We start from the raw sequence: 27081 nt of genomic DNA, 5'->3' as shown, positions 1-27081 counted from the left end.
ATATATATATATATATATATATATATATATATATTTACAGTGGTGGAAGAAATAATAGAAACTTTTTATTTTGATCAGTTTTGGCTATATTACTTTATTACTTTTGTTTATTTAATGTTTAATATTTTTTATAAAAGCCTAGCGCATTATATAACACACACCATATAAATCCACATTTGTACAAAAATTATAAAAATTCAACAAATTTTAGCGAAATCCCCCAAAAATTTAAAACTTTTTGTTTAGTATTTTGGTAATATTTGTCGAACTTTTTTAATTTTTATACAAAGTTTGAAATGCGGATTTATATGGTGTGTAATATAATGCGCTAGGCTTTTATAAAAAATATTAAACATTAAATAAACAAAAGTAATATAGCCAAAACTGGTCAAAATAAAAAGTTTCTATTATTTCTTCCACCACTGTATATACAAAACGTATAACAATAAATTATTTTGAATTTTTACATCAGTTCATTTCATAACATTCATTTTGTACTTTCTATTCAGTTTATGTAAAAAAAGAATTAAAATAAAAAATGAAATAAAGACAACAAATTGTATTCCATTAAAAACAAATTCAATTAAAATGATTAAATAAATTAATAGAAATAAAAGTAAAATACGGTTTTTACATGACAACAAATTGCCCGCCATTAAAAACAAAATTCAGTATTCCAATTTTCATTCTGTCTTGAACATCTTCTTCATATTTCAGAAGATATTTGTCCAGAACATTTAAAAAATCGGAGTTACGGCTAACTGGTTGTGGAGCAGCATCTGATTTTTTTTATCCAGTCGCTTACGGCTCCACATAGGGTGTCCAATCGCTCCTCATCTTTTTTCCGATTCAATGCTCTAGAAGTGGACACAATTGGCTCTTTTTAGGGTTGGAAGTCAACAAGAGACGTTGACGGTGATTGGTGAACCACTGTAGTTAGCCCTGTCTGCTGCGTCTGCTCAAATACGGGCTCTTCATCCTCGCAATATTCGAAAAGAGGTTGCAACTCATATACATTAATGGAATGCTCTGGCTGCGGTGCGCATTTTTCACGATCTATGGTGGTACCAAACGTTGCGTTGCCAAATGTCCTTAAATAATATATGTACAAACAAAACCTTGTAGTCACATGAAGACTATTTAAGGTGTTACAACACAGTTAGCGACAGCTGGAATTAAATTTTGTTTCTAAAAAATTTTTAAAATTCCAAAATATGTCTATTACTTAAGGCGATCATGCGGTGTAACTCCGTTATACTCTATTAGGTATTCGGGACTATCACTGTAACCATCGCAGTCCGATTTTTGTGAAACTACGAAAATGTAATCACTGAATATCAATTCCTTGGAACGTATGCTTTCAAAGTATATGCTACGTTCGTAGCTATGTAAGTATGTACATACATATGTATCCGAATTCAGTGATAGCTTTTTGAAGATTTCACGAAAGATCTGACTACAGTGGATTCAATGATAGCAATGGTTGCATAAATTACTTGCGTGGTGACACGTGCCGTTGCAGGAATGCCAGTGCCTCGTAATATTTCCATCCATTACTGACCATGTCGTTTGCAGCACTCGCAGAAGGCGCCTTTCTTCCACTTTCTTCCTTCACAAATCGGTCCACCGACTCTGACGCTGTTCCACTGCGGATTAATTTTTAAAAACATTGGAAAACACTCACAAGATTATTCAATCACCACTTTCCACTGCAACCTGTAGCGCCCGCCACATAATTCCAGGCTTTTTCTTTCGCCAACCGGTTTCTATAAGCCCCTATGCTTTTATCATATAAGCAAGGGTGAATTTGCGCCGCTTCTATTAATTTATACTCCATTAAATATTTCCAAATTATGTTGCGAATGATACTGAAATGTCAAATGTGAACATTGCCGGACTTACTTGCGTCAAAAGTTGTGTTGGCCAACGTTCGTGGGTTCCGTCAACGCAAGGGTTGCCAATCTGGCGCTCTCTATGCAAGCACACACAGTCTACTCAACTGTCAGTTTCATCCTTGAGCGGAACGCACGTAACGTGCTCTATCTGGCAGGGCTATTTGTGCCGCATGTACTTATCTCCCAAAGCTGGCAAATGCAAATCAGGATTAAAATTTTAGAACCAATTAATAAAATTAAAGTAAAATATTTACAAAGTTAACAAAAGAAACACAAAATCTATAAAGAACCCTTTTATTTTTCAAAAAACCTGTGCGACAGTTATTATTTTACGCGCTGTACTTTACCATTCATATTATGGCAAACCCTTCTTAGTAAGCAAAGTTAAGTGTGATAGTGAAAAGGTGTGTAAGCATGGCCTTAGGTGCAGGGCGCTCGAGTATAAAAATCAGAAAAATATTAAATTAATTATAAGGCTTATATTAAAAAAATGGCCATACATTCAGGAAGAGTCTGGAGTTCTTTTGTAGTTTTTAGTCTTTTAGTTGGGGAAACTTTCCTATAAGGGCGGTCATTGAAAACCCCTTTTTTCTAAGGGGTCCCTGGGGAACCATCGGGGCCCTAGGTGGTCGGGAGTAACATTTTTGTCAATGGCGGTTCATGCCCTCTCCAAAAAGGTCGGAAAAGGTGCCACGTCCACTCCCCCTTCGATCACCATCTCTTTAACAACCGTCCCTATTGGAAAGCCAACCCATATAGTTGTTTATTTTTCACATTTATTGTTGCTTTGAAAAAGATTTCTAAGATATCTTTGTTTGTTTGTACCTAATTAATGGTAATTTGTAACAATAAATTGCACAAAAAAAAAATTGTACTCCTTTTTTATGTCATGTCTATCGAAAATATAAATGTACTCCTTTCTACGTTTCAAAATCTGGCAACCCGAACGAAAACAATGTAACTAAGTAGCTTCTGAAGACCATTTTCCATTTTAATTCCATTGTAGATTAACATTTTAGTTTGCATAAGCTTAGTATTTTTTTATTTTCACTAAATTCCCACGTCAATGCTGAAAAGCTGATCAAAATTGAAAGCAAAATTGAAACTCAATTGAAAGGGAAAAATTGAAAGCAAGTTGCCCATTCAAGCAATAAAGAAGAGTGTGTTAGTGAAAAAGTGTGAGTATTGAAAATTGAAAGGGGAAAATTGAATGTGTAACGCCCCGGTTATGAAAGAAAATCTTAATACGCAAGGCATATTTAACAAGGTAGAAGTGACAACTAGCTCGAACTCTCTTGTAGCTAGTTATAATAGTTGCGATCCCGTACGAGTCTGGCCTAGTCAGATTGTACTGGAAATCGATCCCGTACTCGGTTCTCTGACTATTGAGAGGACAAAAAAGAGAGTAAATACGGTTCTCTCTCTGTCAGGACTTACCAGTTTTAGTCCGAGAATTTTTTGCTGGTAAATTCTGGTAAATGTGTCAAACGATCAGCTGTAGTGTGTTCGGCAACCAAATTGTAACCAAAGAAAAATGCACTCTGCTAATTCGTGTTGAAAAGTATTTAATTACTTGTTTAAGTGGATTCTAATGAATTTGAAAGTATTTTTGGTTATTTACATGTGTGAGCTGAGTGTGTTTACATACCAAAATAAGCAAAAATTTACAACCAAAATTTGGAGGTTATGTTGAAGTTGACAGAAGTTACCATTTTTTACTAGAAAGCGATCTCGTACTTTTCAATGTTACTCTCTCGCTCTGAGCGAATTTTTATTTTTTGACAGTTTTACGAGTCCGAGTCCGAGGAATACGGGATTGCACCTAATGTCAATGAACTGTAAACAAACAAATTAACACTATGAGGTGCGCTTGCTATGTTTGCTACAAATTAGCATCAATTGAACCTCATCATGGTGAAACTATACCAGGTGTAGTAATAAGAGCGAGATGAAAGATTTGCCCTATCTTATTTGAAAATTAGCCTTTAAAAATGTGTATAAAATAGCCGCATGTCAGGAAAATAAAGCGAGAAAGCTTTTTTATTACTTCACCTGCTTATAATTTCACCATAGAAATGCATCAGCATAAATACAGACATATGTATGTACGTATACTAACTTTAAGGATTCCCAGCAAAAAATCGGTAGTCGCTTTTAATGATAACGTGTTTTAGAGGGCATAGCGTTATAATGCCTTCGAATTTTTTTCGCTTCTTTTAGGCATTGCCGGTAATGCAAAGTAGAATGTCCTACAATACTTTATTTATTTCGCTTCTTTGTTTCATTTCGGGGAATGCAAAGTAGAATGCTGCATCGTAGTCAGCTGAAAAATAAAATGAATATCAAAAAAATCCTTTTTCTGCCGTTACTTTCTGTGGAAATATGTCTCGCATAAAAATCATGTTTTGCTTTGTTCAATTTGCAGCGAAGTTGAATTCAGTCAATGGCGTGAAGTACAAGAGTGAGGAAGTACAATTTTAGGCTTAATTAAATATGCATGTATGTTCATATCGATTTTTAAGTAAAATCTAAATGCATTAATGTATACATAATAATAATAATAGATTGGCACTTACACATATCGTTCCGTTTCTGCCTTTACCTCGTATATAGAATTCAGAAATCAAGAAAAACTTTTATTTTCTCTCAGTAAAACAAAGTACTAAGATTCTATGCCTTATTGTTTTAGTTTTGTCATTACGGATATGTACTGAATTTTGTTTTCTATTTATTTACGAATATTCCGAAGTTGTAACAACTTTTGTTAGTTACGACGTTCCGTTCTGCATTTTTTGTAGTCAGGAAATAGCAGATACGATGTTACAGCTTTCATGCGAAATCTCTGTCGATCATTTTAATGTTATTGTGAAGAAAAATGCTGAATTGTAGTTATATAAATGTTATTGTTGGATGTATTTTTATTTAAAAAATAACGTTGTGGTCATGATTTAAGCTAAAATATTTAAAAAATCAAAGGAAATTTCAAAAAGTTAAACAAATTCACTCACTTTCTGTAAGGATAAGTTCTTAAATGAGCAAAGAATAAGAAATTATTTTAAGTGGTAAAACTTAAGTTATCATAAAAGCTGTGATAATCTTGTGGTATCAGCATTTTCATACTCTGCAGGTCATTAAATTTTCTATTTGCTATTTGTATAGAATTAGAATATAAAGGAGTAAAATTATTTTTAAAAATATTAATTTTCGTTTTTCTTTGGGGTGACAAGGTCCAATCGTTATTGTAATCCAACTTATAGTACATGCCGGCTGAGTTATATTTTAAACATTTTAGGTCTGTAATTCGCGGATCACCCGTTTTAAAGCCGGGCCGTATAGATTTGTAAAACTGTATTCCCGAAAATTTTTTGAAGAATTTGTGATCTATATAGTGTACTTTATATGGTTCTGGAGAGACTCTAGCGTCTGTGACAATTCGAACGAAATCAGCTGGAATATACATCTCCTTGGACTTTTTTTTCTCTATTGTTGAATGTACTGAGTCACATTCCATCTGAGTATGTCCAACTGTTAAATATTTTTGATAAATTGTTGCATTATGTTTAATTGCAATGAATTGCAATACGTTGGCCAACGTGACATTTCGGTTATGCATGCAACAACCATCACTAAATAGAACTGTTGGAATGTTAAGGTCAGAAAGTTCTTCTAAAAAGTGAGCAACACAGGAGGCGAAAACATTTGAGTCCATCCCCTCTTCACCTTCGTGCCAAATGTAACAAAATACCTCGGACGTTTTCAAATTAAAAAACGTAAATTGATGTACAGCAAGTTTTTGCTTAAAGTAAGTTGATGATGCAGCTATTAGTGACACTAATTGAACAGCTTGTACATCTAAAGTATAGACATTTATTACACCTCCTAAGGCTCTTTCTTTATCATAATCCTTTTTCATTCTTGCCTTATGTTTATTACTAGTGTGTTCTTCGTATGATGTTTGGTCAATATTGCCGTTCTTGAAACTAAAGCATAGGTCACACTGATCTTTTTTAGGTTTAAATAAACCAATGTTCAGAGTGTGTAACTTTTAAAAATGATACATAAGATTTTTCATTAAGTAGAATATTTTTATCTGCGAAATACTGTTCGTATGCTTTGAATACATCTTTGTAAGAGCTATAAGTGAGGTCGACATACAGTTTGTCTGTTTTTTTTCTTACAATAATGGGATTCCATCTTGGGAAACATTTGTAAGAAATCTATGATATGCTTTTCTTTTTGAAGATTGATTGCGGACGACTTTCTATCTTTTGTTGCTGTTCGAAGAGGAACTCCATAATCATTAGATTTTTCAACCCAATTATTAACAGCAGATTCTCCTAAGCCGAAAGTGCTTAAAAACATTTTTTTGCAGACTGGTACTTTTTGTTGCATATGTTTATAAAAGATCTTAATGTTTTATTACGTCTTGAATTAGAATCTGTTTTATTTGTACGGCGAGCTACGGAACGCTTTTCCACTAGGTTCGCAATCATCACCTTTCGCTCTTCCCAAGTCATGTTTTTCCAAAATGAATTAAACAACTCTTTCCTCTCAGCCTTCGTGACTTCGTTACACTTAAAACAGTTACTCTTTTCACACTTCTTGGAACTGCAACTTGGTAAGAGTATACGTTTCTCCCTTTTCTGCTTTTCTATTATTTTACCGTTCGCTTTTTTTACACTGTAGTACTCTTTTCTTTTTTGTCTAGCATTTATGTTAACATTTTTTTGCCACCTATCCGGATTCCCCTGCCCTTTCTTTCTCCTTTTTTAGTAACCATACCTGAGTTTTCATCTAATTCATTTCTGCGAAAACAGGAATCGCTTGAATCAGTAAAATTACTTGTTGTAACTGGGTGGATATCAGTGTCAAAAACCTCATCGAAATCTTGGTAAGAGGACAAAACATTATGGTATTTTTTTCAATAAATTCTCCCGTTTTCTCATCTAGGATGAAACCTGTGGATTGTGATTTAGGTTTATTATTTAAGGATTTTCCACCACATTCAATGAACCTGAATTCCCCTGTCGTTTCATCTAACACTACAACCTGTTGTTTGTTAGAAGAATTAGAAGTTGTTGGTATTACTGGTGACTAAAAATAATTACTTAGAAATTTTATTATCACTTCGAAATTGTGTCAGAAAAACAGATGATCTTACGGATGATTGGTTTATTTCAAATGTAATAGCTAAATTTAATTGCTAATAAACTTCGTCCATAATTCTATATCTAAAATCAAAAACTCCCATTAAAAAGCCAGTAATTTGAGGCTAGAATAATATACATACTTTCGAGTTCTGAGGTAATGTACATATTCATATATAAAACTATAAAGGGCCATTTACATAAGACTTTCCTGGCTTTGCTTGACAGTTCAAACTTTGACAACAAAGCGTGAAACGCAGAAGGTATGCTACAATAAATGCTTTGACAGCCTTTGCGTTCTCCTTTTCCTCCATATTTTTTGTCTGTCAAATAGATAACAATATAATAATGTGCATTAATAATAGCGATAATTCCTATTTACCCTATTTTTGTAATTAATTGCAAATGCAAGCGCACGAGAAAAGATACATGTAGACAGCTGATTGCCAAACAGGGCTAAAGTTGCGAGTTGCCCAAGATTTTGCTTCGTTTTGCTTTGCTTTGCTTCAAACAGCATACTCATGCATATGCCTACATCGATCTTATATGCCAAAGCAAAGAACTATCAAGCAAAGCGAAGAAAGTTGTATGTGAATCAGCCTTAGTCGTCTTTTTACTTAAACTGCTCTGTTTAATAAAAATTTATATTTCATTTAATGTGCACTGTTTTTGATCAGTCAGCTAAGTAACTAGATTTTTGTCAACAAACACACTTATTTGCATTTTATATGCTGCGATTGTGTGTAGATACGACCTTTTCGCTTAATTTCTGTAATACGAATGTAGATACGAGGGGAAAAAATGAACAATAAAAATATAACGGTTATTTTTTTGACATTCTAATTATGACCTCACATTGGGTGCCACATAAAAAACCACATTTCTCAAAAAATGTAGTTACGTGGTTAAGGCAGAAACGGGACGATATGTTAGTGTTTGGCCGAGCTCCTCCGATTTGTGCCGTGCGCCTTGATGTCACACAAAGCGGAGAGAGATACAGTTTTACGCCGACTACGAACGGCGATTGTATTTTTATGAGAAGCTGTTTTTCATGGCATAAATGCACTCGGTGGTTTGCCCTTGCCTGCCGAGGGACGATCGCTGTTAAGAAAAAACGTTTTTTCTAATTTTTGTTTTCGATGTTGCTTTGACCAGGGCTTGAACCCAGGCGTTGCGGAGTGGAAGCGCGCACTGCTTACCACTACACCACAGCGGTATACATATGTATGTATAAAAACTGATTTATAAAAATTTTAATTAATTTTAATCTTTTAAGACATTTTCAGATTTCAATTTATTATAAATAAGTATGTACTTATCTAGGCATTCTACATTAGTTTCTCTGTAAGGCATTCTTTGTTTGCTTCTCTGGATTCTGTTTATCCATGCGTTCTCCCTTCGTTTGAAGGTAATGCTGTGGGTAAAGGCTTACCGCCAATGATATGCCCATGTTAAAATAATGCCTTCTTGAGGCGAAAGGGTAAGCGATTCCCATCGCCTAGCTCGTTTCCACTTTCGTTTCTGTGGTAATCGTGTTTTTTGCTGGGTTACTTAAATATTACCTTCAAAGAATTTTAGCTGCATGCGCATCTTGTATGCACATAGTATACATATGGACAGAAAAAAATACCTCACAAAGGAAACCACGTCATTAAATGAAATAAATGTTTTATGAAACTGTTTTAACCATTTTTTTGTTTCTATGCGCCCAATGTTTTTGCGCGTTTAGTTAAATATTTACTTCTAAAAAACATCCCCACTTATAAAAAAACTATTTAATGTTTTCTTCTACATACGTATGTACATCAGTGTAAATCTAGGTCCTGACGCGGTTATGTGTGCATAATATTGTATGAAAATTCTCTTACTCAGTTCTGAAATTCCGGGGCTTCAGGCAACCAAGTCTTCTAACTTCACAACTAGGCGCCTTAAAGTATCGCACCACTTTCCACACAATGCAACGCTCGTAGTTCCTGTTCCTTTTCATTTTTGTATATGTATGTATCTACAAATGCATGTGGTCGAAAAACAAAAAAAAAAATCACACAATTCAAGACTATCTCAAAGCACAATTGAATTTTTAATGAAAATTAGAAAATATCAACTTGAAAAGGGTTAAAAGTTATTCATCACTTCTACCTTGTTTAATATGCCTTGCCAATACGCAGTTGGCACGATCTCTGAGAAGCAAATCATGGAGCTCTTTATAGTTTTAATATATTTTAAATAGATTTGGATCACAAAATTTCTTAAATATATTGTATGTCAAAACATATTCGGAAGACTGCACTTAAAGCTCTCTTAAACGTTTTCTGCACCTGGCCAGTTTTCTAAGCTCTCATCCTCTGACGAATCGTTCAACCAGAAATCCGTTGCACTAATTAAATTTTTTTAACCACGATTTTATAAACTCACTTTCTTTTTTATTTCATTTTAATTTGCACAAATTTACATATGTACATATGTATAAGCACACTATTTAGTTTGCTCGGTTTGTAAACAAAGCTTTTCAGCGATGAAAAATATACTACTGTGAACAGCCTCAACGAGCCAAATTCACAATAGCTTTATTCTTCATCGAATGAGCGCCATAATACCAAATGAAAATTCCTTCGATCAGCACTTTCGACCACAGTCGAAGATCGAATGCAACTCATAATAGGGGCCTTTATTAAAATAAAACTAAAAATTGTTATTTACTAACAAGTTAAAATTGAAGCAAATTTTCAAATATCGTTATCTCGAAAACTGGAGATGATCTGAAAAAATGGGGCAGCCTTTATATTTAGAATGTCCCAATTAAGTGAGATCCACTATCAAAATCTTTGCCTAATACCCCTATTGCGAGTGTCGACTAGTAGTAGATAAAGGACTTTTGTCGATTATCGATTATCCATGGTATTTTGAATGTCGATTTCTCGTTCAATAAGAGAGGGCAAATAGCTTTTATGCGCTCATCCTTCTACAAACAAATAAAAATCCCCCCCTAAAAACTTTTCACAGCCTCTTATTGAACGAAAAATCTAAATTCATAATACCATGGAAAGTCGATAATCGCATAATAGTCGTTGTATCTATTACTAGCCCACTAGGGTGTAAGATTTCAACTTGCACAGTGTCATAAATAAAAAAATAATATTTATTAGTTTTTTTATTATAATAAACTCTGTTGAATTTTGCCTAATTTTTCTCAATAAAAATTTAAAACAATTTAAAAAATTACTTTATTCAACGGCACAATATTTGTAGCTAGGCTATCGACAAACTGTCAAAGCTACCGACAATATTCGCTAAAAGTGTGCTTGAGTAACGTTAGCTAACGATACGAAAATTGTCGCTAAGAAAAATGGAAATCGCACTACAGATTCGGCCTCCTCTATCCCACAGAGGCTCAAACGGTGGTCGGCGAAATATCTGAGAGGTCGACACTCGCCGGTAATGTATAGAGACAAATCGAGCAAACTCAGAAATATAAAACAGGGGGTTCCACAGGGTGGTGTCCTTTCCCCTACTACTGTTTAACTTTTATATTTCAAAGCTCCCTCAACCACCAGAGGGAGTCTCGATTGTCTCTTATGCCGACGATTGCTCGATCATGGCGTCTGGGAATAGAATTGATGGCTTGTGCTCGAAAGTAAACGGGTATCTCTCCGAGCTTTCTCGCTTCTTCACTGCAAGTAGCCTAACCCTCTCCCCTACAAAATTCTCTGCGACCTTCTTCACCACCTGGACGAAGAAGATCAGACTGAAACTGGGAATTCACGTCGATGATACACCAATTCCGACGGTTAATAACACCAAAATACTCGGAGTAACCTTCGACAGTCTGCTCTCCTTCTCTGCGCACGCAACCGCTATTGTCAACAAAGTACAAAGCCGCAACAAGGTCGTCAAGTCGCTAGCCGGCAGTAATTCAGACAAAGACAAGGAAACGTTGCTGGCAACATGCAGGCCAGCCGGTTTTAAATTACGCAGCACCAGTGTGGTCGCCGGGCACTAGTAGGACGCAGTGAATGAAGCTACAGACTCCAAAACTCTGCACTAAGGACAACGACTGAATGCTTTCTGATGTCACCAGACCACCACCTGCACGACGAGGCGAAAATGCTACCAATAAAGGAGCATAACACAATGCTCTGCAAGCAGTTTCTAGTTGGAAGCCACAGACGTGGTCACCCAAATAGACAACTGCTTGCCGAAGAGCCCTCACCCAGGCACGTCAGGAGGCATCTCTACGAACTGACGGACGAAGTCCAGAGGTACATTAAGCAACCTCTGGAACCGTCAGCATACCGACAGGCCCTGAACGGCATTCACAGGGTCAGTCAGTTATGTAGATGCCGTGAATGTGAATGCCGTTCTAGGCGCACAACCACTGGACATCGACGAGACGGATCTTCACCTGCCTCGGGAGACTAGAACCCCAATTGCCCAACTTCGCTCTGGCTACTGCAGCAGGTTAAACTCATACCTGAGCAGTATAGACGCAGATGTGCCAAATAAGTGTCCGGCATGCGGAGACACCCCACGACTAGAAAAATCTCTTCGTATGCCCGGAAAACCCGACAACACTAACGGCTTTGTCCCTGTGGACCGACCCCATTGTTGCTCCACGCTTCTTGGGGCTACCGTTAGTGGACCACAATAGCCCAGCTCTGGCTACTGCAGCAGGTTGAACTCATACCTGAGCAGAATAGATGCAGATGTGCCAAATGAATGACCCGCAGCATCTCTTCGCATGCCCACTGAACCCCACCCTGTTAACGCCTCTGTCCTTATGGACAGACCCCATCGAGGCTGCACGCTTCCTGGGTCTACCGCTAGTATTTAGAGCTTGACGACAACGATTGAGGGACCAACCGATCTGGGCGGGGTTGTTGTAGCCTCTACAACAACAACAGCGGGATTTCTTAATATTTCGACTCCAGCGCCATCTATTGGATCGTTTTGTGCAGAAGTATTTCCTGTAATTATTATTATTATTAACGCCAATCGGCTTTGCACATAATATAATTATTAAATACAATAGTTAAAAAACGTGAAAAATTGGAAACATAACATAACGCTCTAACAATAGTAACATAAATAGTGTTATAACATAGACTCAGAGTATGGATTTTAAAGTACACATTAAGCCAGCGTAAGACCCTCCAAAGAAGTTTACATGAGGTGCGTGTTGGTTTACAAGATTGTTTATTCTGTTGTGTGGCCCAAAGGCGACGTAATTTCTGCTAGATTGCACAACATTGAGCAGTCTTTTAGCTCTAAGATCAACTCTAGAGCCGATGAATCCAAACTGCTCCAGTATTTCTGGGGAATCAATCAGCCCATTGACAACCTGGTAGAAGAAGGATAGGTCTGCTATTTGCCTCCTGCTACGTAGGCTTTTGATATTGTGATTGCGATATACATCAGTTACGCTCATATTGTTTCCGTCGTGCGAGTGATACAATAGGAACTTACAGAACTCGCGTTGAACGTTTTCGACGTTGCTGATTCATAGCTCTGTAAATGGTGACCAGGTAATAGAGCCATATTCAAGTATTGGCTGGACGAAGGAAAAAAATAGTCTGAGGAGTGTACGATCGTCTTTGAAATCCTTACCAAATCTACAAATAAATCCAAGGGCACGATATGCACGTAGAGTTACATGGTTAATATGATCGGAGAAGGTCAGTTTATCATCGATCATCACGCCAAGATCTTTTATCGAGTTGACAATCTGTATACTTTGACCGCATAAGGAATAGTTAGCGGGCAGTTCATTATGACGACGAGAATATCCCATGACAGCACATTTTTTTATATTCAGGTTAAGCTTATTTATCGCGCACCATTCCTCTAGTTTTGAAATATCACGCTGTAGAGCTTCCATATCATTATCGCCACATATTGCTCTGAAGATTTTCATGTCATCTGCATATAATAAGTACTCGGATTCGAAATCGTCTCCAATGTCATTTATAAATATGTTAAATAGGATCGGTCCCAGATGAGATCCTTGAGGTACACCAGAAGTAACATCAAACTCATTTGATAAATGGTTATTAACACCGACTTGCAGGCGCCTGCCAAACAAGTACGAGCGGAGCCGGTTTAAGGCTTTCGATCGTACACCATAATTACTTAATTTTCTGAGCAGAACTTCATGGTCAACCATGTCAAAAGCCGTGCTGAAGTCGGTGTATAAAGAATTTACATCGAGACCATTGTTTAGCGCGTTTAGAATGAAGTTTACGTAGAGATATAGATTAGTTGACGTAGATCTTCCACCGAAGAATCCATGCTGCTTTGAGGTGACAGCATTCTTAAATGCAGAGGTAAGTTGCGGTAAAACAATTTTTTCAAGTAACTTAGCAAGTGAGGTTTGGATACATATTGGCCTGTAGTTGTTGACCTCAGCCTTATCACCCGATTTATGTATAGGAGTAATGTATGACAGCTTCCATAGTGAGGGAAAGTAGCCTGTTTCAAGCGATTTTCTGAAGATGTGCGTGATTGGCTCACAAAGACCAACAGCGCAGTTTCTCAGAAAAATGTTGGGTATCCCGTCCGGTCCAGCGCCCTTGTTGAGCTTGAGCATTGTCAGTTGGCGAAATACTTTATAGAAACAAACTTCAAAATTACATACATCCACATACGGATAAATACTTTTACTACTGTGAACGACAGGAGCAGCGGGTTCATTATATGTGCTCTTGAAGAAAGATCCAAAGAGATTACTTACGTCAGTGCCTTTACTCGCGGTGGTGTCGTTCCAAGTCACGGTTGAGGGGATGTCAACGTCGGTTCGCCGTTTGTTCTTCACAAAACTCCAGAATTTCTTGGGATCAGATTTCAGGTCATATTCTACTTTGCTCAGGTAACTCTCATAGCATGAGGTGCTCAGTTTTTTGCATTCGGATCTTAATCTACTAAATGCGGCGTAATTTTCTTGGGTTTTCCTTTTTTTTGTATTTTTGATGGGCAATTTTCTTTTGTTTAGTTTTATATATTAATTTTTTGGAAAACCAGCACGGATATTCAGCGTTTTTCTTATAGCATAATGGCACAAATTGAGTTATGCCCAAGCCTACTATCTCGTAGAACCAATTTACTTTGTCATTAATATTGTCAAGTTTATATAAATCTAACTAGGTAATTCTCAGGAAGAAACTATTCAATGCTGCATAGTCGGGCTTTCTAAACGCATAACGCGGGGTGATATATGTCCTCCTGAATAATAGCATGCGTCTTATCAATCGAGAGATCTAAATCAGTGAAGCACAAATCCAATATACGTCCACGGTCATTGCAAATGTTGTTGAGCTGGCTGCATCCAGCTAGGAGAAATTGCTCATACAATAATGTTTCACACTCTAATTGTGGCAAACTACTTTTAAGATTATAATCGCCGATTATCATTAGTTTACTGTTTGGATACTTATCTCTGATGTAGGATATGGTTGCTAAATGACTGCGGTATATGTCAACGAATATGCAGCGCTTGACGGCAATGAAGACACCACCGCCTCGTTCATATGTGCTGGTCACTGGATCTCTATCCTTCCTGTATATTGCATACGAGCTATCAACAACTTCACCATCCAAAATAGATGGATGCAACCAAGACTCTGATATACATAGCACGTCACAATGCCAACATGCTGAAATAGATAGAAAGTCTTTCAGTTCAGTTCTCAGTCCTCTTACGTTCTGGTAGTAAACCAGCAGATCTTTGATTTTTGTCCTTTTTATGGTGTCCCCGAAATCCATACACGTTCACAATCCTTGGAATACCATTGATGTACTTGATCGTCTTGTTGGCTTCACCATTACTTTTAAGAGCCTCTAGCTCGTTTCTAAAATTATTTAGATGGGTTTGCTGCGAGCGAGTCAGATCTGGCTTAAAATGTACGTTGTTTATGTTGCTTGTGGGTTTAGTTCTGAGAATTCTCCTAGCATCAACGACCGGCGGTGTATCAATCAGCAAAGGGCGAGTTTTACCATCTTCTGGGCGACCAATTCTGCGCAGTTTCATGTTTGATACAGTATCGGCAAGCTCAGATGGTAGCAGTGTGGCAATGAGTGAGCGATCATCTTTCAGTCGCTCAGTCCCCACTTGCTTTCTCGACTCAGGAACATTGAAGGCGATAACATTCTTTTCGCGCTTTTTCCTGTCAAAAGCTTCCGCAATAATGTTATCGACGTCGGAAGTACCACCTTCGAATTCTTTTAACTTGCTCTCAACAGCACTAATTCTTTTATCCAGTGAGGCACACTGCTTGGTTATGCTCAAATTTTGCTTGGAAATACTCTCGAGCTCAGATTTAATGTTGCCCAGAGTTTTTTCAATATTATTTTTAAAAGGTGTAAAATACTTATGGAAAACGCTATCTAGTTTTGAGGCAATGAGATCGTCATTAGGGCAATCGTCCTCCAGATCATCGGAGACAATTACGCTGGCATCACTCTTGCAATTATCACAGCTCCATTTGTATTTATTTTTCTTTATTTCAGTTGCAATTTTTTTAAAGTCCTTAGAGTTGATGCCCGAACATTTTTTGGTGTAGCCAACTATTACACATAGTACACAGAATACTGGACATATTTACTTTAATTGTATCGGTGCAAGCACTGCAAATGTATGAGACAGGCGCCATCTTTGTTGTTGTAGATACCCATTATAAATTTCAACCAGATAGTACAACAAATACGGATTTTCTTAATATCTCAACACAATTTTTTATACATAGCTGAAATTACTTCAAAATCTAATACCAGTATAGATTTGATTTATTACTTAGAAATTATTCAGATATCTGTGAAAGAAAGTTACATTTCATCTAAGTAAAACCATATAGAAAAAAAATCTCAATTTTAGTTATTCAATAAGTTTTTTAGCTTTAAAATATCTGCGTAAATATAAAACCTGCCATGTAGCTAGACCAAGTAAGCAGCACATACTAAAGATGCTAAAAAAGAGAACACGACTATTGGTTTTTTCTGTAAAATAAATGTAAAATTTGGTAAATATAAATAAAAATATATAAATGAATTTGTGTACCGTTTGTGTCCCTCATTTCTTCCTCTCTTTTCCGCATTAAAGCAAAATCTCGTACAATGGAATCGGATAAGTCTTCCAGACGTTTAAGCTCCACTTCCATGGGTTTAAGTTTTGCTGCTTCTTGAATCTAAAAAAAAAGGTTCATTTACTTTCATCTGTAATTTACAATAAGGCGAATTATTCGAAACAACTAAAAAAATACAAAATAGATTCACTAGCCCTAGAAGAACATAAAATCATGAACCCAAATAATCAATTGAAGTATGTACATATACCTTGATTCGCCTTAATCGCCAATTTTTTTCTTGGAGGTCGGAGTTTATTAGGCATGTTCTACAAATCGTAAGATTTGTAATCGGTGAAAATTTTGGAGATTTCTTAACAACAAAGGAAAAATTCGGCGTTAAATCGATGGATACGACGTAAGTGATGTGTTTTTAGCAGTTTCCATTGAAAATAATTACTACTTTAATTACAAATATTCAAATATCCGGACTTGTGAGCACCGAAGAAGCTCCATTTTGATCGCAATCGAAAATTAAATGAAAAAATTTTATACCGCTGTAACTTTAGACTAGTCGCCTATTGTTTGTGATATTAAAGCGTATAAGGGTGTGTTAAATTTACCGATCCATCTATGAAAATTACTAGTGAGTCTGTCTCAATTATGAATTGCAAGCAGCTTTGGGCATATGCTTGCTCAGAATGAGAGTTCTTTTTGGTTGTGTTAACTGATGTGTCTACTGTCGAGTTGTATTTTTTTTGCGGTTTTGTTGGAAGCAATTGTTTTTGGTCCTACAAGAAGGGCTGTTGCTAATGTGATTTTGTAAACATTGAGTCATCTTTTTTGTGTTCCAGACAGTGTTGCCTGGACTTCAAAAATAAAGAAGCTAGATCGGCCTAATAAAATAGCTAAAATGCTAAATGGCCCAAAAAAAGGTTAAAAAAGGCCAGCCTTTTCAACATTTCATTAACTCTTTATGTACAAAGAGGAGGTAAAAATGTACCACCGAGCAACAAAAATGTAAATATCTCGACAACCAACGTATTTACGATCATCAAATTTCATGAAAGCCTTGTGCAAACATTTTTTAACACCATACAGTTTAATAAAACCATTTTAATAATTAACGCTACTCTTTTTTAGGGTCTCAAAACCCATAGTCCTTAAAGACAAAGTAGTGGTACATTTGTACCACCAAATATCTTCATACATTACAATACGATTACAATCGTGAATGTTTCAATTGGAGCGTGCATAGTGAAGAGCAAATGTTTTTTTTTTTTGTTTCCGAATTATGAAAAGGCATCTGCGAAGTGCAGAACGCAATCTTACTCCAACGAAAAAATCTCCAAAATTGGACTAGTCCAGGACTATCTTACGGTCAGTGTTGATTGGACCCATGATGCAATAATACAAGGTGGTATTAGTTGTGACAGCTCGATTTGACACTACCTTAGCTCAGTAGAATAAGAGGAAAAACGGGAAGAAACGAATCCCCATTTGGGGGAAAAATATAAAATTTCATATTTTCTTCTAAACAAACTTTTGCTTTTTTTATAGTATATTCGTAATAAAATGAAATAAAATAGGATAAAATACCTTTTTGAGAAAAAAATTTTTTATAAGAAAAAATAAAAAAAATTAGGCAAAGAATTGTTAAAGAATTAACACTGTTTCACCTAAGGCAGTCAATATGGCGGAATTAGAGCGAGAAGTTGCCAACCGATTACACCTTGTATTATTGCATCATGGATTGGGCCGATCCTTTTCCAATGACACGCCAATGCTAAAAATGGCAGTTGAAACCATTCACAGAGGAATTCTGAGGGACTAGTGCTGGTAACAATAGGGACTATCTGAGGGCTAAACTAGGGTGAGTCTGAATTGCTGCAGGGTAACCACTAACATACAATACAACCATACGCAATATCTCCCCCAGTAGCGAAAATGGTCACCGGTGACATCGTCACTAATGAGGATTTAGTGACATCGTCGCACTTGCTGTGAATCCTAAACGACATATAGCTGACAATGACACTGGTGACAATGTCATGCAGGTGTACTCCTATCAAAGACTTATAACAGACAATGTCTTGCAGCGGTCACTTATAAAAAGTCTATTGCAAGATACTGTCGCTGGAATGTCATTAATGATCACTGCATGACCAAGTCATGAGATGACATCAACGACGAAATTACCATTTATATGAAAAAGTCATTAACGACTTCCATACAAACGGATCCCAAAGTCATTTAAGACGTAACTTTTCCGTACAAGACTCTTAAGTGACTAATGCATGACATTCGCAACGGGGCCACTATGCACATACACACGTAGGTATAGACGTTCAAAATAAAGCACACAAATATTCGGGCTTAAATGGAGATGGCTCTATAAAATTAAACCAGACTCTATTTGATATATGGGTTAAAACCCCAAGTTTGACTAGATTTGATGCATTATTAATTTGCCAGTTATAAAATCTGAATTCGAAAAAAAGTATATATTACGAGGGAATAAGTGAATACTTCTTCGCTGGCTATCGAAGATCGAAAGTGAAATTCGTATTATGAGCTATGCAAGCGTGTCGAAATTTTCGTTGAGTATCGAATTTTCTGTCGAACAGAATTTTGCTTTCGATGGTGTAGCGAAGTGTTAGAAAATTGTGAAAAATGTATGATTTTGTATAGGTTTTCTTACATTTTGGCGGCTAGACACTAGTTTTAAACAATTTTTATTAATTTCATGCAGTTCTAACATCGTGAATACTAAACACAAGCTCCAAAGGCTGGTTTTACTTGTGAAAGAAAATCCCAATACTCTGTTGGCACGATCTCTGAGAACAAAATCGTAGCGCTGTTGACAGTTTTAAAATATTTTAAATAGATTTGGCTCACAAACGCCTCTTTAGATGGTCGGAACTTTTTAATGAATCTGTAGACAAATTTCTTAAGTATATTTTAAATCAAAATATATTCGAAATACTAATAAACTTAAACTCTCTTAAACATTTGCTCCTCCTGGCCAGTTCACTAAGCTCCCATCCTCTGACGAATCGTTGAACCAGAACTCGTTGTACTCATTTTACCACGTTTTTATAAACTCGCTTTCCTTTTTATTTAATTTTAATTAGAACAAATTTACATAAATATGTATAAGCACACTATTTAGTTTGCTCGATTTGTAAACAAAGCTTCTCAGCGGTGAATAATATACTATTGTGAACAACCTAAACGAGCGAAATTCACAATAGCGCTATTCTTCATCGAATGAGCGCGATAACACTGAATGAAAATTCGTTCGCTCAGCACTTTCGACCACAGTCGAAAATCGAATGCAACTCATAATAAGGGCCATTGTTTAACTACTGCAAGTCTCTACCAATTAGATAATTATATATACATAGATACTTGTACATAGGCTGTGTTATAACCAGATTAAAAAGACTAATTTAGAAAACTGTAAAAGAAAACTGAAATTACCCTTATTTCTACTTTTAATGTATAAGTGTTGATTTTGTAATATTTGTTATATATGTTTATATGTGTATAAATATATGTAGGTCAAACGACCGTAATAAATAAATAAATAATTACCATATGGTCGGTGATACTGCAAAACATTCTATGTCACTTATTACCTCTGGTGCTTAATTGATCTTTTATTTGTATCTGATCGCTTCTGGCAATCGTTCATCTTCAACAGCCAAAAGTAGACAGTTTTGTCATTCGTTTATTAGGGTGTAACGATTTGCAGATGCATTCCGGTGCAAGTAAGAGACCATCTAAGTGTCAAGGCTACTAAAGACATAGACCGTTTTCCAGTATCTCCGACGATATGTTTTAGAAATAATAGATGACTATAAACTATACTTTCAATGTAAGCTATTTGCTTTCGGACTTTTGACTTCAGAGTTCAAAACAAGTATAATAAAAATAAGTTCAGGAACGAATTTCCGTCATCCATTGTCGTTCCAAAACACATCATACACCTACCCTTTCGGAAACAACAATAACCAAAAAGGAAAAATAAGTTCTTTATCTCATTCATATTATTACTTTGTCGTAATATGTTAAACGAGCATGTAGAAATAGTTTTTTGCATCTAAACGAGGCATGTTTAGCGCAGGCAGAACTGTCAAAATATGAATATATTCTCCCCTAATCTAGAATATTTTAAAATTAAACTTTATGTCTTAATATCCGTATGTAATTTTTCCAAACGAACTCGGTGTTACAGTGTCAAATTGACACTGCATATAAAATGCATTGTTTTAATGTGAAATTAATTAAACAATATTTGTTTTGGTGAAAAATGTGCTGGAATATGAATAAAACTTCGTTTTTTTTTAGGAAAAAACTATTTTCATTTATTTCATACTAGCTTTCACTTGCGGGTTTCACACCACGTTTTTAGGCAAATAATAAAAGTAATTTATGTAAAGATGTTATATTTTATTTCTGTTTAAATTTTCCTATAGCCGTGATAGCAGAATGCAGTAAGATAATTGTATAGCTTGGGTATTATGGAATGAAATGCGATAATAACTTTTTGGCACAGCAGGTGCTTTTATTTACATTAAAATATCTCCAACAAATTATATAATAGAAGAAATAACAATGTTGTAATATTTAAATTTAAGCTATCTAACTTCTTTGGAATAGTAACTCTAATATTATTTCACAGCATGTTTTTAATACTTCAAAGCATGTACTACATTACTGCAATTATCGTATATTTTATTTTCGATAAAGTTTTGGGTTTTGTTTTAAGGAATTCTTGTTTATTGTCATTGCAAAAACTAGCGAACTGGAAACTGAAGTCCTCTAAATTCGAAATGCTTATCAGAAGGAATTTAAGGGGTGTAAATTGTGGTTCCGAAGTTATGGCTGATAAAAAATTCCATGCCTGAGTCATGTGCTACGACCCCTTCTACAAACCCCTTTATATATATATACCTTACTATAAGCACCTAGAATAGATATGTCTGCATACCAAATTTCAAGTTTATGTGACTTTTCCGAAGCTATGGCTGGTTAAAAATTCCACGCCTATGAGATGTGCCACGCCCACTTGTGCAGACTCATGTGTACCTACCACAGATATGTCTGCCTACCAAATTTCAAGTTCTTGTGACTTACGGTTCCGAAGTTATAGCTGATTAAATATTTCACGCCTATGGGAGGTGCCATGCCCCCTTTTCCAATACCGCCAATGTTTCCCCATGAGTATGAATTTAAAATTTCATTTACCTCGACACAAAGTTCCAGTACTCTACCATAAATATTTCAAGAGATATACAGCATGAAAATTTTAGTTAATCTTGGAGGTGGCACGTCACCTTTTCCAGTGCTGCCCATTTTTCCTATGCCTATAACCTTCCCGGGGTAAAAACAAATAAGTGTGCAAAGTTTCGTGCGATTCCGTGTCGTGGTTCAAAAGGTATAAGGTAATAAACAAACAGACATTCACATTTATATATATAGATTTACTACCTTATTATGTATCTCGAACGATAGGCCGCACGAACGATTCGTCTGAGACGACACTGTCTCTGATTGCAATATTATTAGTACATCGGTCGTCTTTGACTTGCATCACGTCGATTAGGTTGCAATAGCCTCGGTTCTCGTTCGTGCTGCCTAAGGCTGTTAATGGAAAATATTCAAAGACAGAAGCATTTTTGATGAAAAGTAAAAAAAATACGAAGGATATAGAAATATATGATCATATTCATTCATCGCATACGGACACACGTAGCAAGGAGCTATCTTTTTTGTAACACATTGATTGAGTGCAACTTGATGTTGGTGGTTGCTCCTCAGATCCTCGTGGACTCCGTTTTCGTTGGTGAATGTACGGAATTTAAAGCTTTTGACCAACTTCGATCAAAAAAAAAAAATGACAATCCATCCCCGCCTCACTTAGTTTAATTATAGAATTTTATAATATCGGGTTTTAGATCGTTTTCCGTACCATCATTATGAACTGTGGTTTGGTAAGTGGAGAGTATTAAAAATGATCATGGCCAAATACAAATTCCGTCTGATGTATTGGCTTCTTCGTCATATCAAGTATAACGCTATCATCTGTTTCAAACTGATCAAACCAAGAATATTGGATATTTTTTCTTTTTATTATTGATGGCTAAGACTCAACCAATAATAAACAAGAAAAAAAGCACAAAAGAAGAAATAATCAAGAATAGAGAAGTATTTGCCATACAGTGTCAATTTGACACTTGAAATCCAAATTAAGGAAGGTTATACAGAAGTAAAAGGACTTTTTAAAATGCTATAAATGAAAAAAAAGAAAATTTGTATATGATTTAGCTAAGAAGCCGAGATATCAAACACATTTTTTTAATTTTATCTATGTAGCAACCAAATGAAATCAAAAACAGTGTCAATTTGACACCAAATCCGGATGAAGGTTAAATATCGGGTATTTTATTACAAAAACATGTACATACATATCAGGGTGCCCAGCGGAAAAGCTTTTTTTTTTGGAAATTTCAAGACCCTGCTCCCTAATTTTATACGTTTCTATGAGAAATATTATTGCCTATTTTTTTTTATTTTTTAAAGGACATTTAGAGGTGGCGACCTGTCGATTTAGGTCAGAAAATTGGATTTTGTAGATTTATACGTTTTTGAATGACTATTTTTGATTCGATTTCAAAGATCGAATATGATCTGAGAAGAGGATAGGACTAGGCTTGTTGGGATTTTTTATCGGGTAAATTAAAAAAAAGACCCATATTAATCTTAATTTTTTAAATTTTTACTATCAATAATTTCTACAATTTCAAAACACGGCCTTCAATTTATATGTTTGTATGCACCGGAATTTCAGATTTTTTGGGCAGTGTGGCTAAGATGTTCAGCAATATTTATTCAAAATTGATATATACAATCGCTCTTTAGCAACAAAGTCGTTTTTAATGAAATTTTATGAAAATGGGCTGGCACCGCCCTAAGCCTAAGCGAAATGTGTTCACCAAATTTGGTTAAGATCGGTCGAGTAGTTTTTGAGATACACATATATGATATAAATAAGTAGGCGGTGCCACCCCGCATTTTCCAAATATTTATTGACAAACCACTTTTTTGCTAAAGTGCGATTGTATATATCAATTTTAAATAAATACTGATGAATTCCTTAGCTACACTGCTCAAAAAATCTGAACTTCCGGCACATACACACATTCAAGGCCGTATTTAAGAAAAGTCGCCTAATTTCGACAATTTTTATGCGATTGCAATATAAGAGCAATCTGTTTATTTAAAAATAGATTTAATTTTGGAAACCCCTCATATTTTGAAATTGTGGAAATTATCGATGGTAAAATTTAAAAAATTAAGAGAAATATGGTTTTTTTTCTTAATTTGCCCTATACAAAATCTCAACAAGCCAAGTCCGACAATAGATTATTATATACCATTTTGAAGACCTACATATATATCCTCTTCTCAGATCATATTCGATCTTTGAAATCGAACCAAAAATAGTTATTCAAAAACTCATAAATCTACCAAATCGTATTTTCTGACCTAAATCGACAGGTCGCAACCTCTACATGACCTTTAAAAATGTATAAAAATAGGCCATAATATTTCTCATAAAAACGAATAAAATAAGGGGTAGGGTCTTGAAATTTCCTAGTACATATAATTAAGAAAAATACGTTTTTTATGTAGGTATATTTAGTCTATTTAATGACCAGGGCTCTGAATCTCATGCAAATGCATGTTTTTACTGGACATCTTCAAATGGAAATTGTTAAGTTATCTTTAAGAATCATGAAATTTCCTTTAAGATGGTATCTTGTAGTAAATTCATGATTTTGCATATTTATTGCGCTTATTTTAGTATATTTTACAAAAGATGCTTATGGTTTTTGCATATTTTTGCTTTTTTGATTTACAGCCATTTAAAGTTTGTGCGAAATCTCTAAAAAAAAAATTTCCTATAAATTTTTCCAACAATTTTTATTGAGCTTGAGGTCGTTTTTAATGAAAAACTATTGTGGAAAAGCAACAGCATTTTGAAAAATCACCACATTACCTCATCAGACTTCTTCAGCAGGATTCGAACCGACGACCCCAGCCAGTACTTAAATTTAAGTTGCAACTTTGTTAGTTTCGACTTAGTTGCTGGACTATGAATACGCGCCATTCTATTTTACGATTATTTTGTTCACTACATAACCCAAAATGGATAACTCAGCCGAAATATGTGCATTCTTTCGTTGAATTTTATTCAGCCCTATTCTGCATTTCGACTCGAATCGAAATTTTCTCCGTTTGGCAACTTTGGTATTCTACGTTCCGTTTCCTTTCGATCAATCTTCGAAATTTACGATTATACCTATTCTTCATTTCGATCGTAGTTCCGTTTTTCTAAGTTGCAAATTTGTTGACGGAGAACGTTTCAATTGTTATTTTCGTGGGTTTAAATAATAAAATTTTATAAAAAATTTAAGTAAAATATACTGTGCATGATTGTAAAAGTCATCATAAATGAATTTTTTCGATTTCTGTGTTTTCGCGAGCGGTAATACGGGGAATACGAAAAATTGGCTCAAATAATGGCAACCAAAAGGGATATTACGCGAGGTTTTCAAAAAGGAAGTCCAGGCGTCTTTGATTTCATTATCTATAAATAAGACTGTGAAATGCACTGAATACAATTTATTCTTTTTATATAAAATTAATACATGTATGCACATAGATACATACATAGATAAAATGTGAAGTTACATAAAAACGATGTTTTTATTATTGCACTCGTTTTTACTAACTTTTTAAAAAAAGGTGCGTATGTTGTCTCGAATTCGATTTGTTATGGAAAGATAAGCTTTGTTCTTTCCCCCCTCCTGTCGGCTTTCAAAATGGGATTCATTTGCGTTCAAATCTTCCACTCTGTAGTAAATGCAAATGTTGTGGAGTGCTCAAACAACGTTTATAATTTCACTGACTTTAAGCGATGAGTAATATAGTTCAAGATGAATTCCTTATGACTCTTCACTCATCTGAAAAAGATCAAACATGTCCCTAAATCTCCGCCTTTCAACTTCCGCATCAGCAATCTGGGACTCGTTCCTCTCTTCAAGCAATAACGCCGCGGCTATGGATTTCATTCTTATAATTATGTATCCACTTAAATTTTATTTTTAAATTACAGTGATGCTAGGTGTATTTAGTTATTTTAAAATATTTACAAACTTTAACTTCATATGCTGCTATAGTTTGGTGGCAAATATTTCTTTGTTTTGTTTCGATTTCACACATTCCTAGGCAAACAGCTGATTTCGAAAGATGTTTTCTCTCTTCCTCTTCTTCTTTCGTTTCGATCGTAACGCAGAATACCTAAGTTCGATTCCAGCGGAGCGGAATGCGGGAACGTAATCGAAATGCAGAATAGGACTGATTAATGTAAGCCGCGCCTATGAAATTCTAAAAATGAGATTTTACAATGAGACTGCTCGCAAAATTGCAATGTTTGTGGGCAAAACGTCCACCTTGATTGCGAATCGATCTGAACCAACAGTCGCAACGTTTAAGATTTGCATTATGTGAAAATGATGTGTTTGTTTTCACCCCTATTCTGCAACTGTTTCGTATTCGGATTTTGCTACGAATCGTAGAAATAGTATGCTGCAATCCGCATCGTATTTTCAAACTTTCGAAATTCGTAACAATGGCATGCCTAAAAACGAACGAGTAAGCTTTTTTGCGTAATTTTGTACGAAAACAATTGTGTGTCGGAGGCGAAATAAAAGATGTAATTCTATGTGTGTTTGCAAGAAATATTGTTGGTGTTCATTTAAACAGATAAATTTGCCTTTCGCATATACGTATATTTTTGTCCACTGCTTTATATAAACGAGAAAAAAAAGGATCTTGGTTGCCCCTTATCGAGAAACTTGGGTTTAGTTATTTGTACAACGATTTTCGGTTGTTGTATCCAAACGCATAACCCCAATCCAAAAACTTTAACATACACGTGTAATCAAAGGATTCACATTTTATTTAAGATACATGTTTCAAATTTCCTACCACTAGCTTATTAATAAACGCGGTTTGCACTATGCACTTTTTTGCAAATTTCGATGTGGGTCCTGCGCAAAAATACTATGGACGGCGTAGCCGGAGTGATATGCACAAGAAATGTTATATACCTTTGACATGCGGAAGCCCCTCTTCCCCGCAATACAAAGAGGAGAATTCTACTTAGTAAGGGTTATAATTCCTAAGCGCGGCCGAAGGCAGAAGCAAGCGCAACAGGTGGTGGACCTAACAAAGTGCATGTTTTCAATGGCTTGGAAGGAGCTGTTATTGCATTAACTGGATCGAGAACCAGAGCTTCAGGCATAGGAGGAGTTCTGGCTTGTGGCTCAACAATTCAACCAGAAGCTGACATAGATGCCCGACAGCTCCGCATACCTGTGAATCCATTGCCATAGCGACCTCTTACTCTGCTGCTATAGTTGCAGATGCATCAGAACCCATAATTTTCCTCAAAATATGTAAAATTAACCAATTTTACAATAAACAAACACATGATCAGTGTTTTTTTATATTTATTTTCCACATTGTTTTCCTTCATTCAGCTATCTTCGAAAAACAACTGATAGCTGGCAATGCTGCATATGTTTCCGCAAGGATTGCAGCATGTGGATTTTTCGTTTTTCGTACCATAGCTACGAATTACGAAAATTCGGGTTGTAATGAAATGTGGAACGATTTTCCGTCATCCCTTGTCAAATTTGGTTTGGAGACAAACCGGTTTCGGCGTTGTGCCATCTTCAGTGTCATTTTTCGTTCTGAATAGTTTCTGTTTGTCTGTCACTATTTATATCCGTGTTAAATCGTCGTTGGTTCATAGTTAGGTACGTCTCAGCGGATTATATTCTTTCGTTCAAACAGTAGTTTCAGTTCTGTGTGTACACCCTCAGGTAGAAATTAGCTGCTCACCTCTTTTTT

At 35.6% G+C, this 27081-nt stretch overlaps 1 protein-coding gene across 3 annotated transcripts; it reads right to left on the bottom strand.

Moving 5' to 3' along the window:
• Window positions 1–419: 419 nt before the first annotated feature.
• Window positions 420–4141, bottom strand: LOC118748501. 3 transcript variants are annotated; one of them, XM_036483000.1, is made up of 4 exons: window positions 4015–4141; window positions 1701–2084; window positions 1497–1646; window positions 420–1091 (listed from the first exon to the last, which is right to left on the bottom strand). In XM_036483000.1, the coding sequence occupies exons 2-4, from the start codon at window positions 1835–1837 to the stop codon at window positions 884–886; spliced, it is 495 nt and encodes a 164-aa protein (XP_036338893.1). In that variant the 5' UTR covers window positions 1838–2084; window positions 4015–4141; the 3' UTR covers window positions 420–883. The 3 variants fall into 3 exon arrangements, 2 of the variants coding, with proteins under 2 accessions (XP_036338893.1, XP_036338900.1); XM_036483007.1 differs by having other exon boundaries at window positions 1704–2084; XR_004994061.1 differs by having other exon boundaries at window positions 420–1818; window positions 1903–2084.
• Window positions 4142–27081: the final 22940 nt, after the last annotated feature.

This window comes from Rhagoletis pomonella, unplaced genomic scaffold (assembly GCF_013731165.1).
Source record: "Rhagoletis pomonella isolate Grant_MI unplaced genomic scaffold, Rhpom_1.0 Rhpom_scaffold_00001, whole genome shotgun sequence".
NCBI lineage: Eukaryota > Metazoa > Arthropoda > Insecta > Diptera > Tephritidae > Rhagoletis > Rhagoletis pomonella.
The sequence above is the reverse complement of the archived record's forward strand: the minus strand, read 5'-3'. Positions and strand labels throughout refer to the sequence as shown.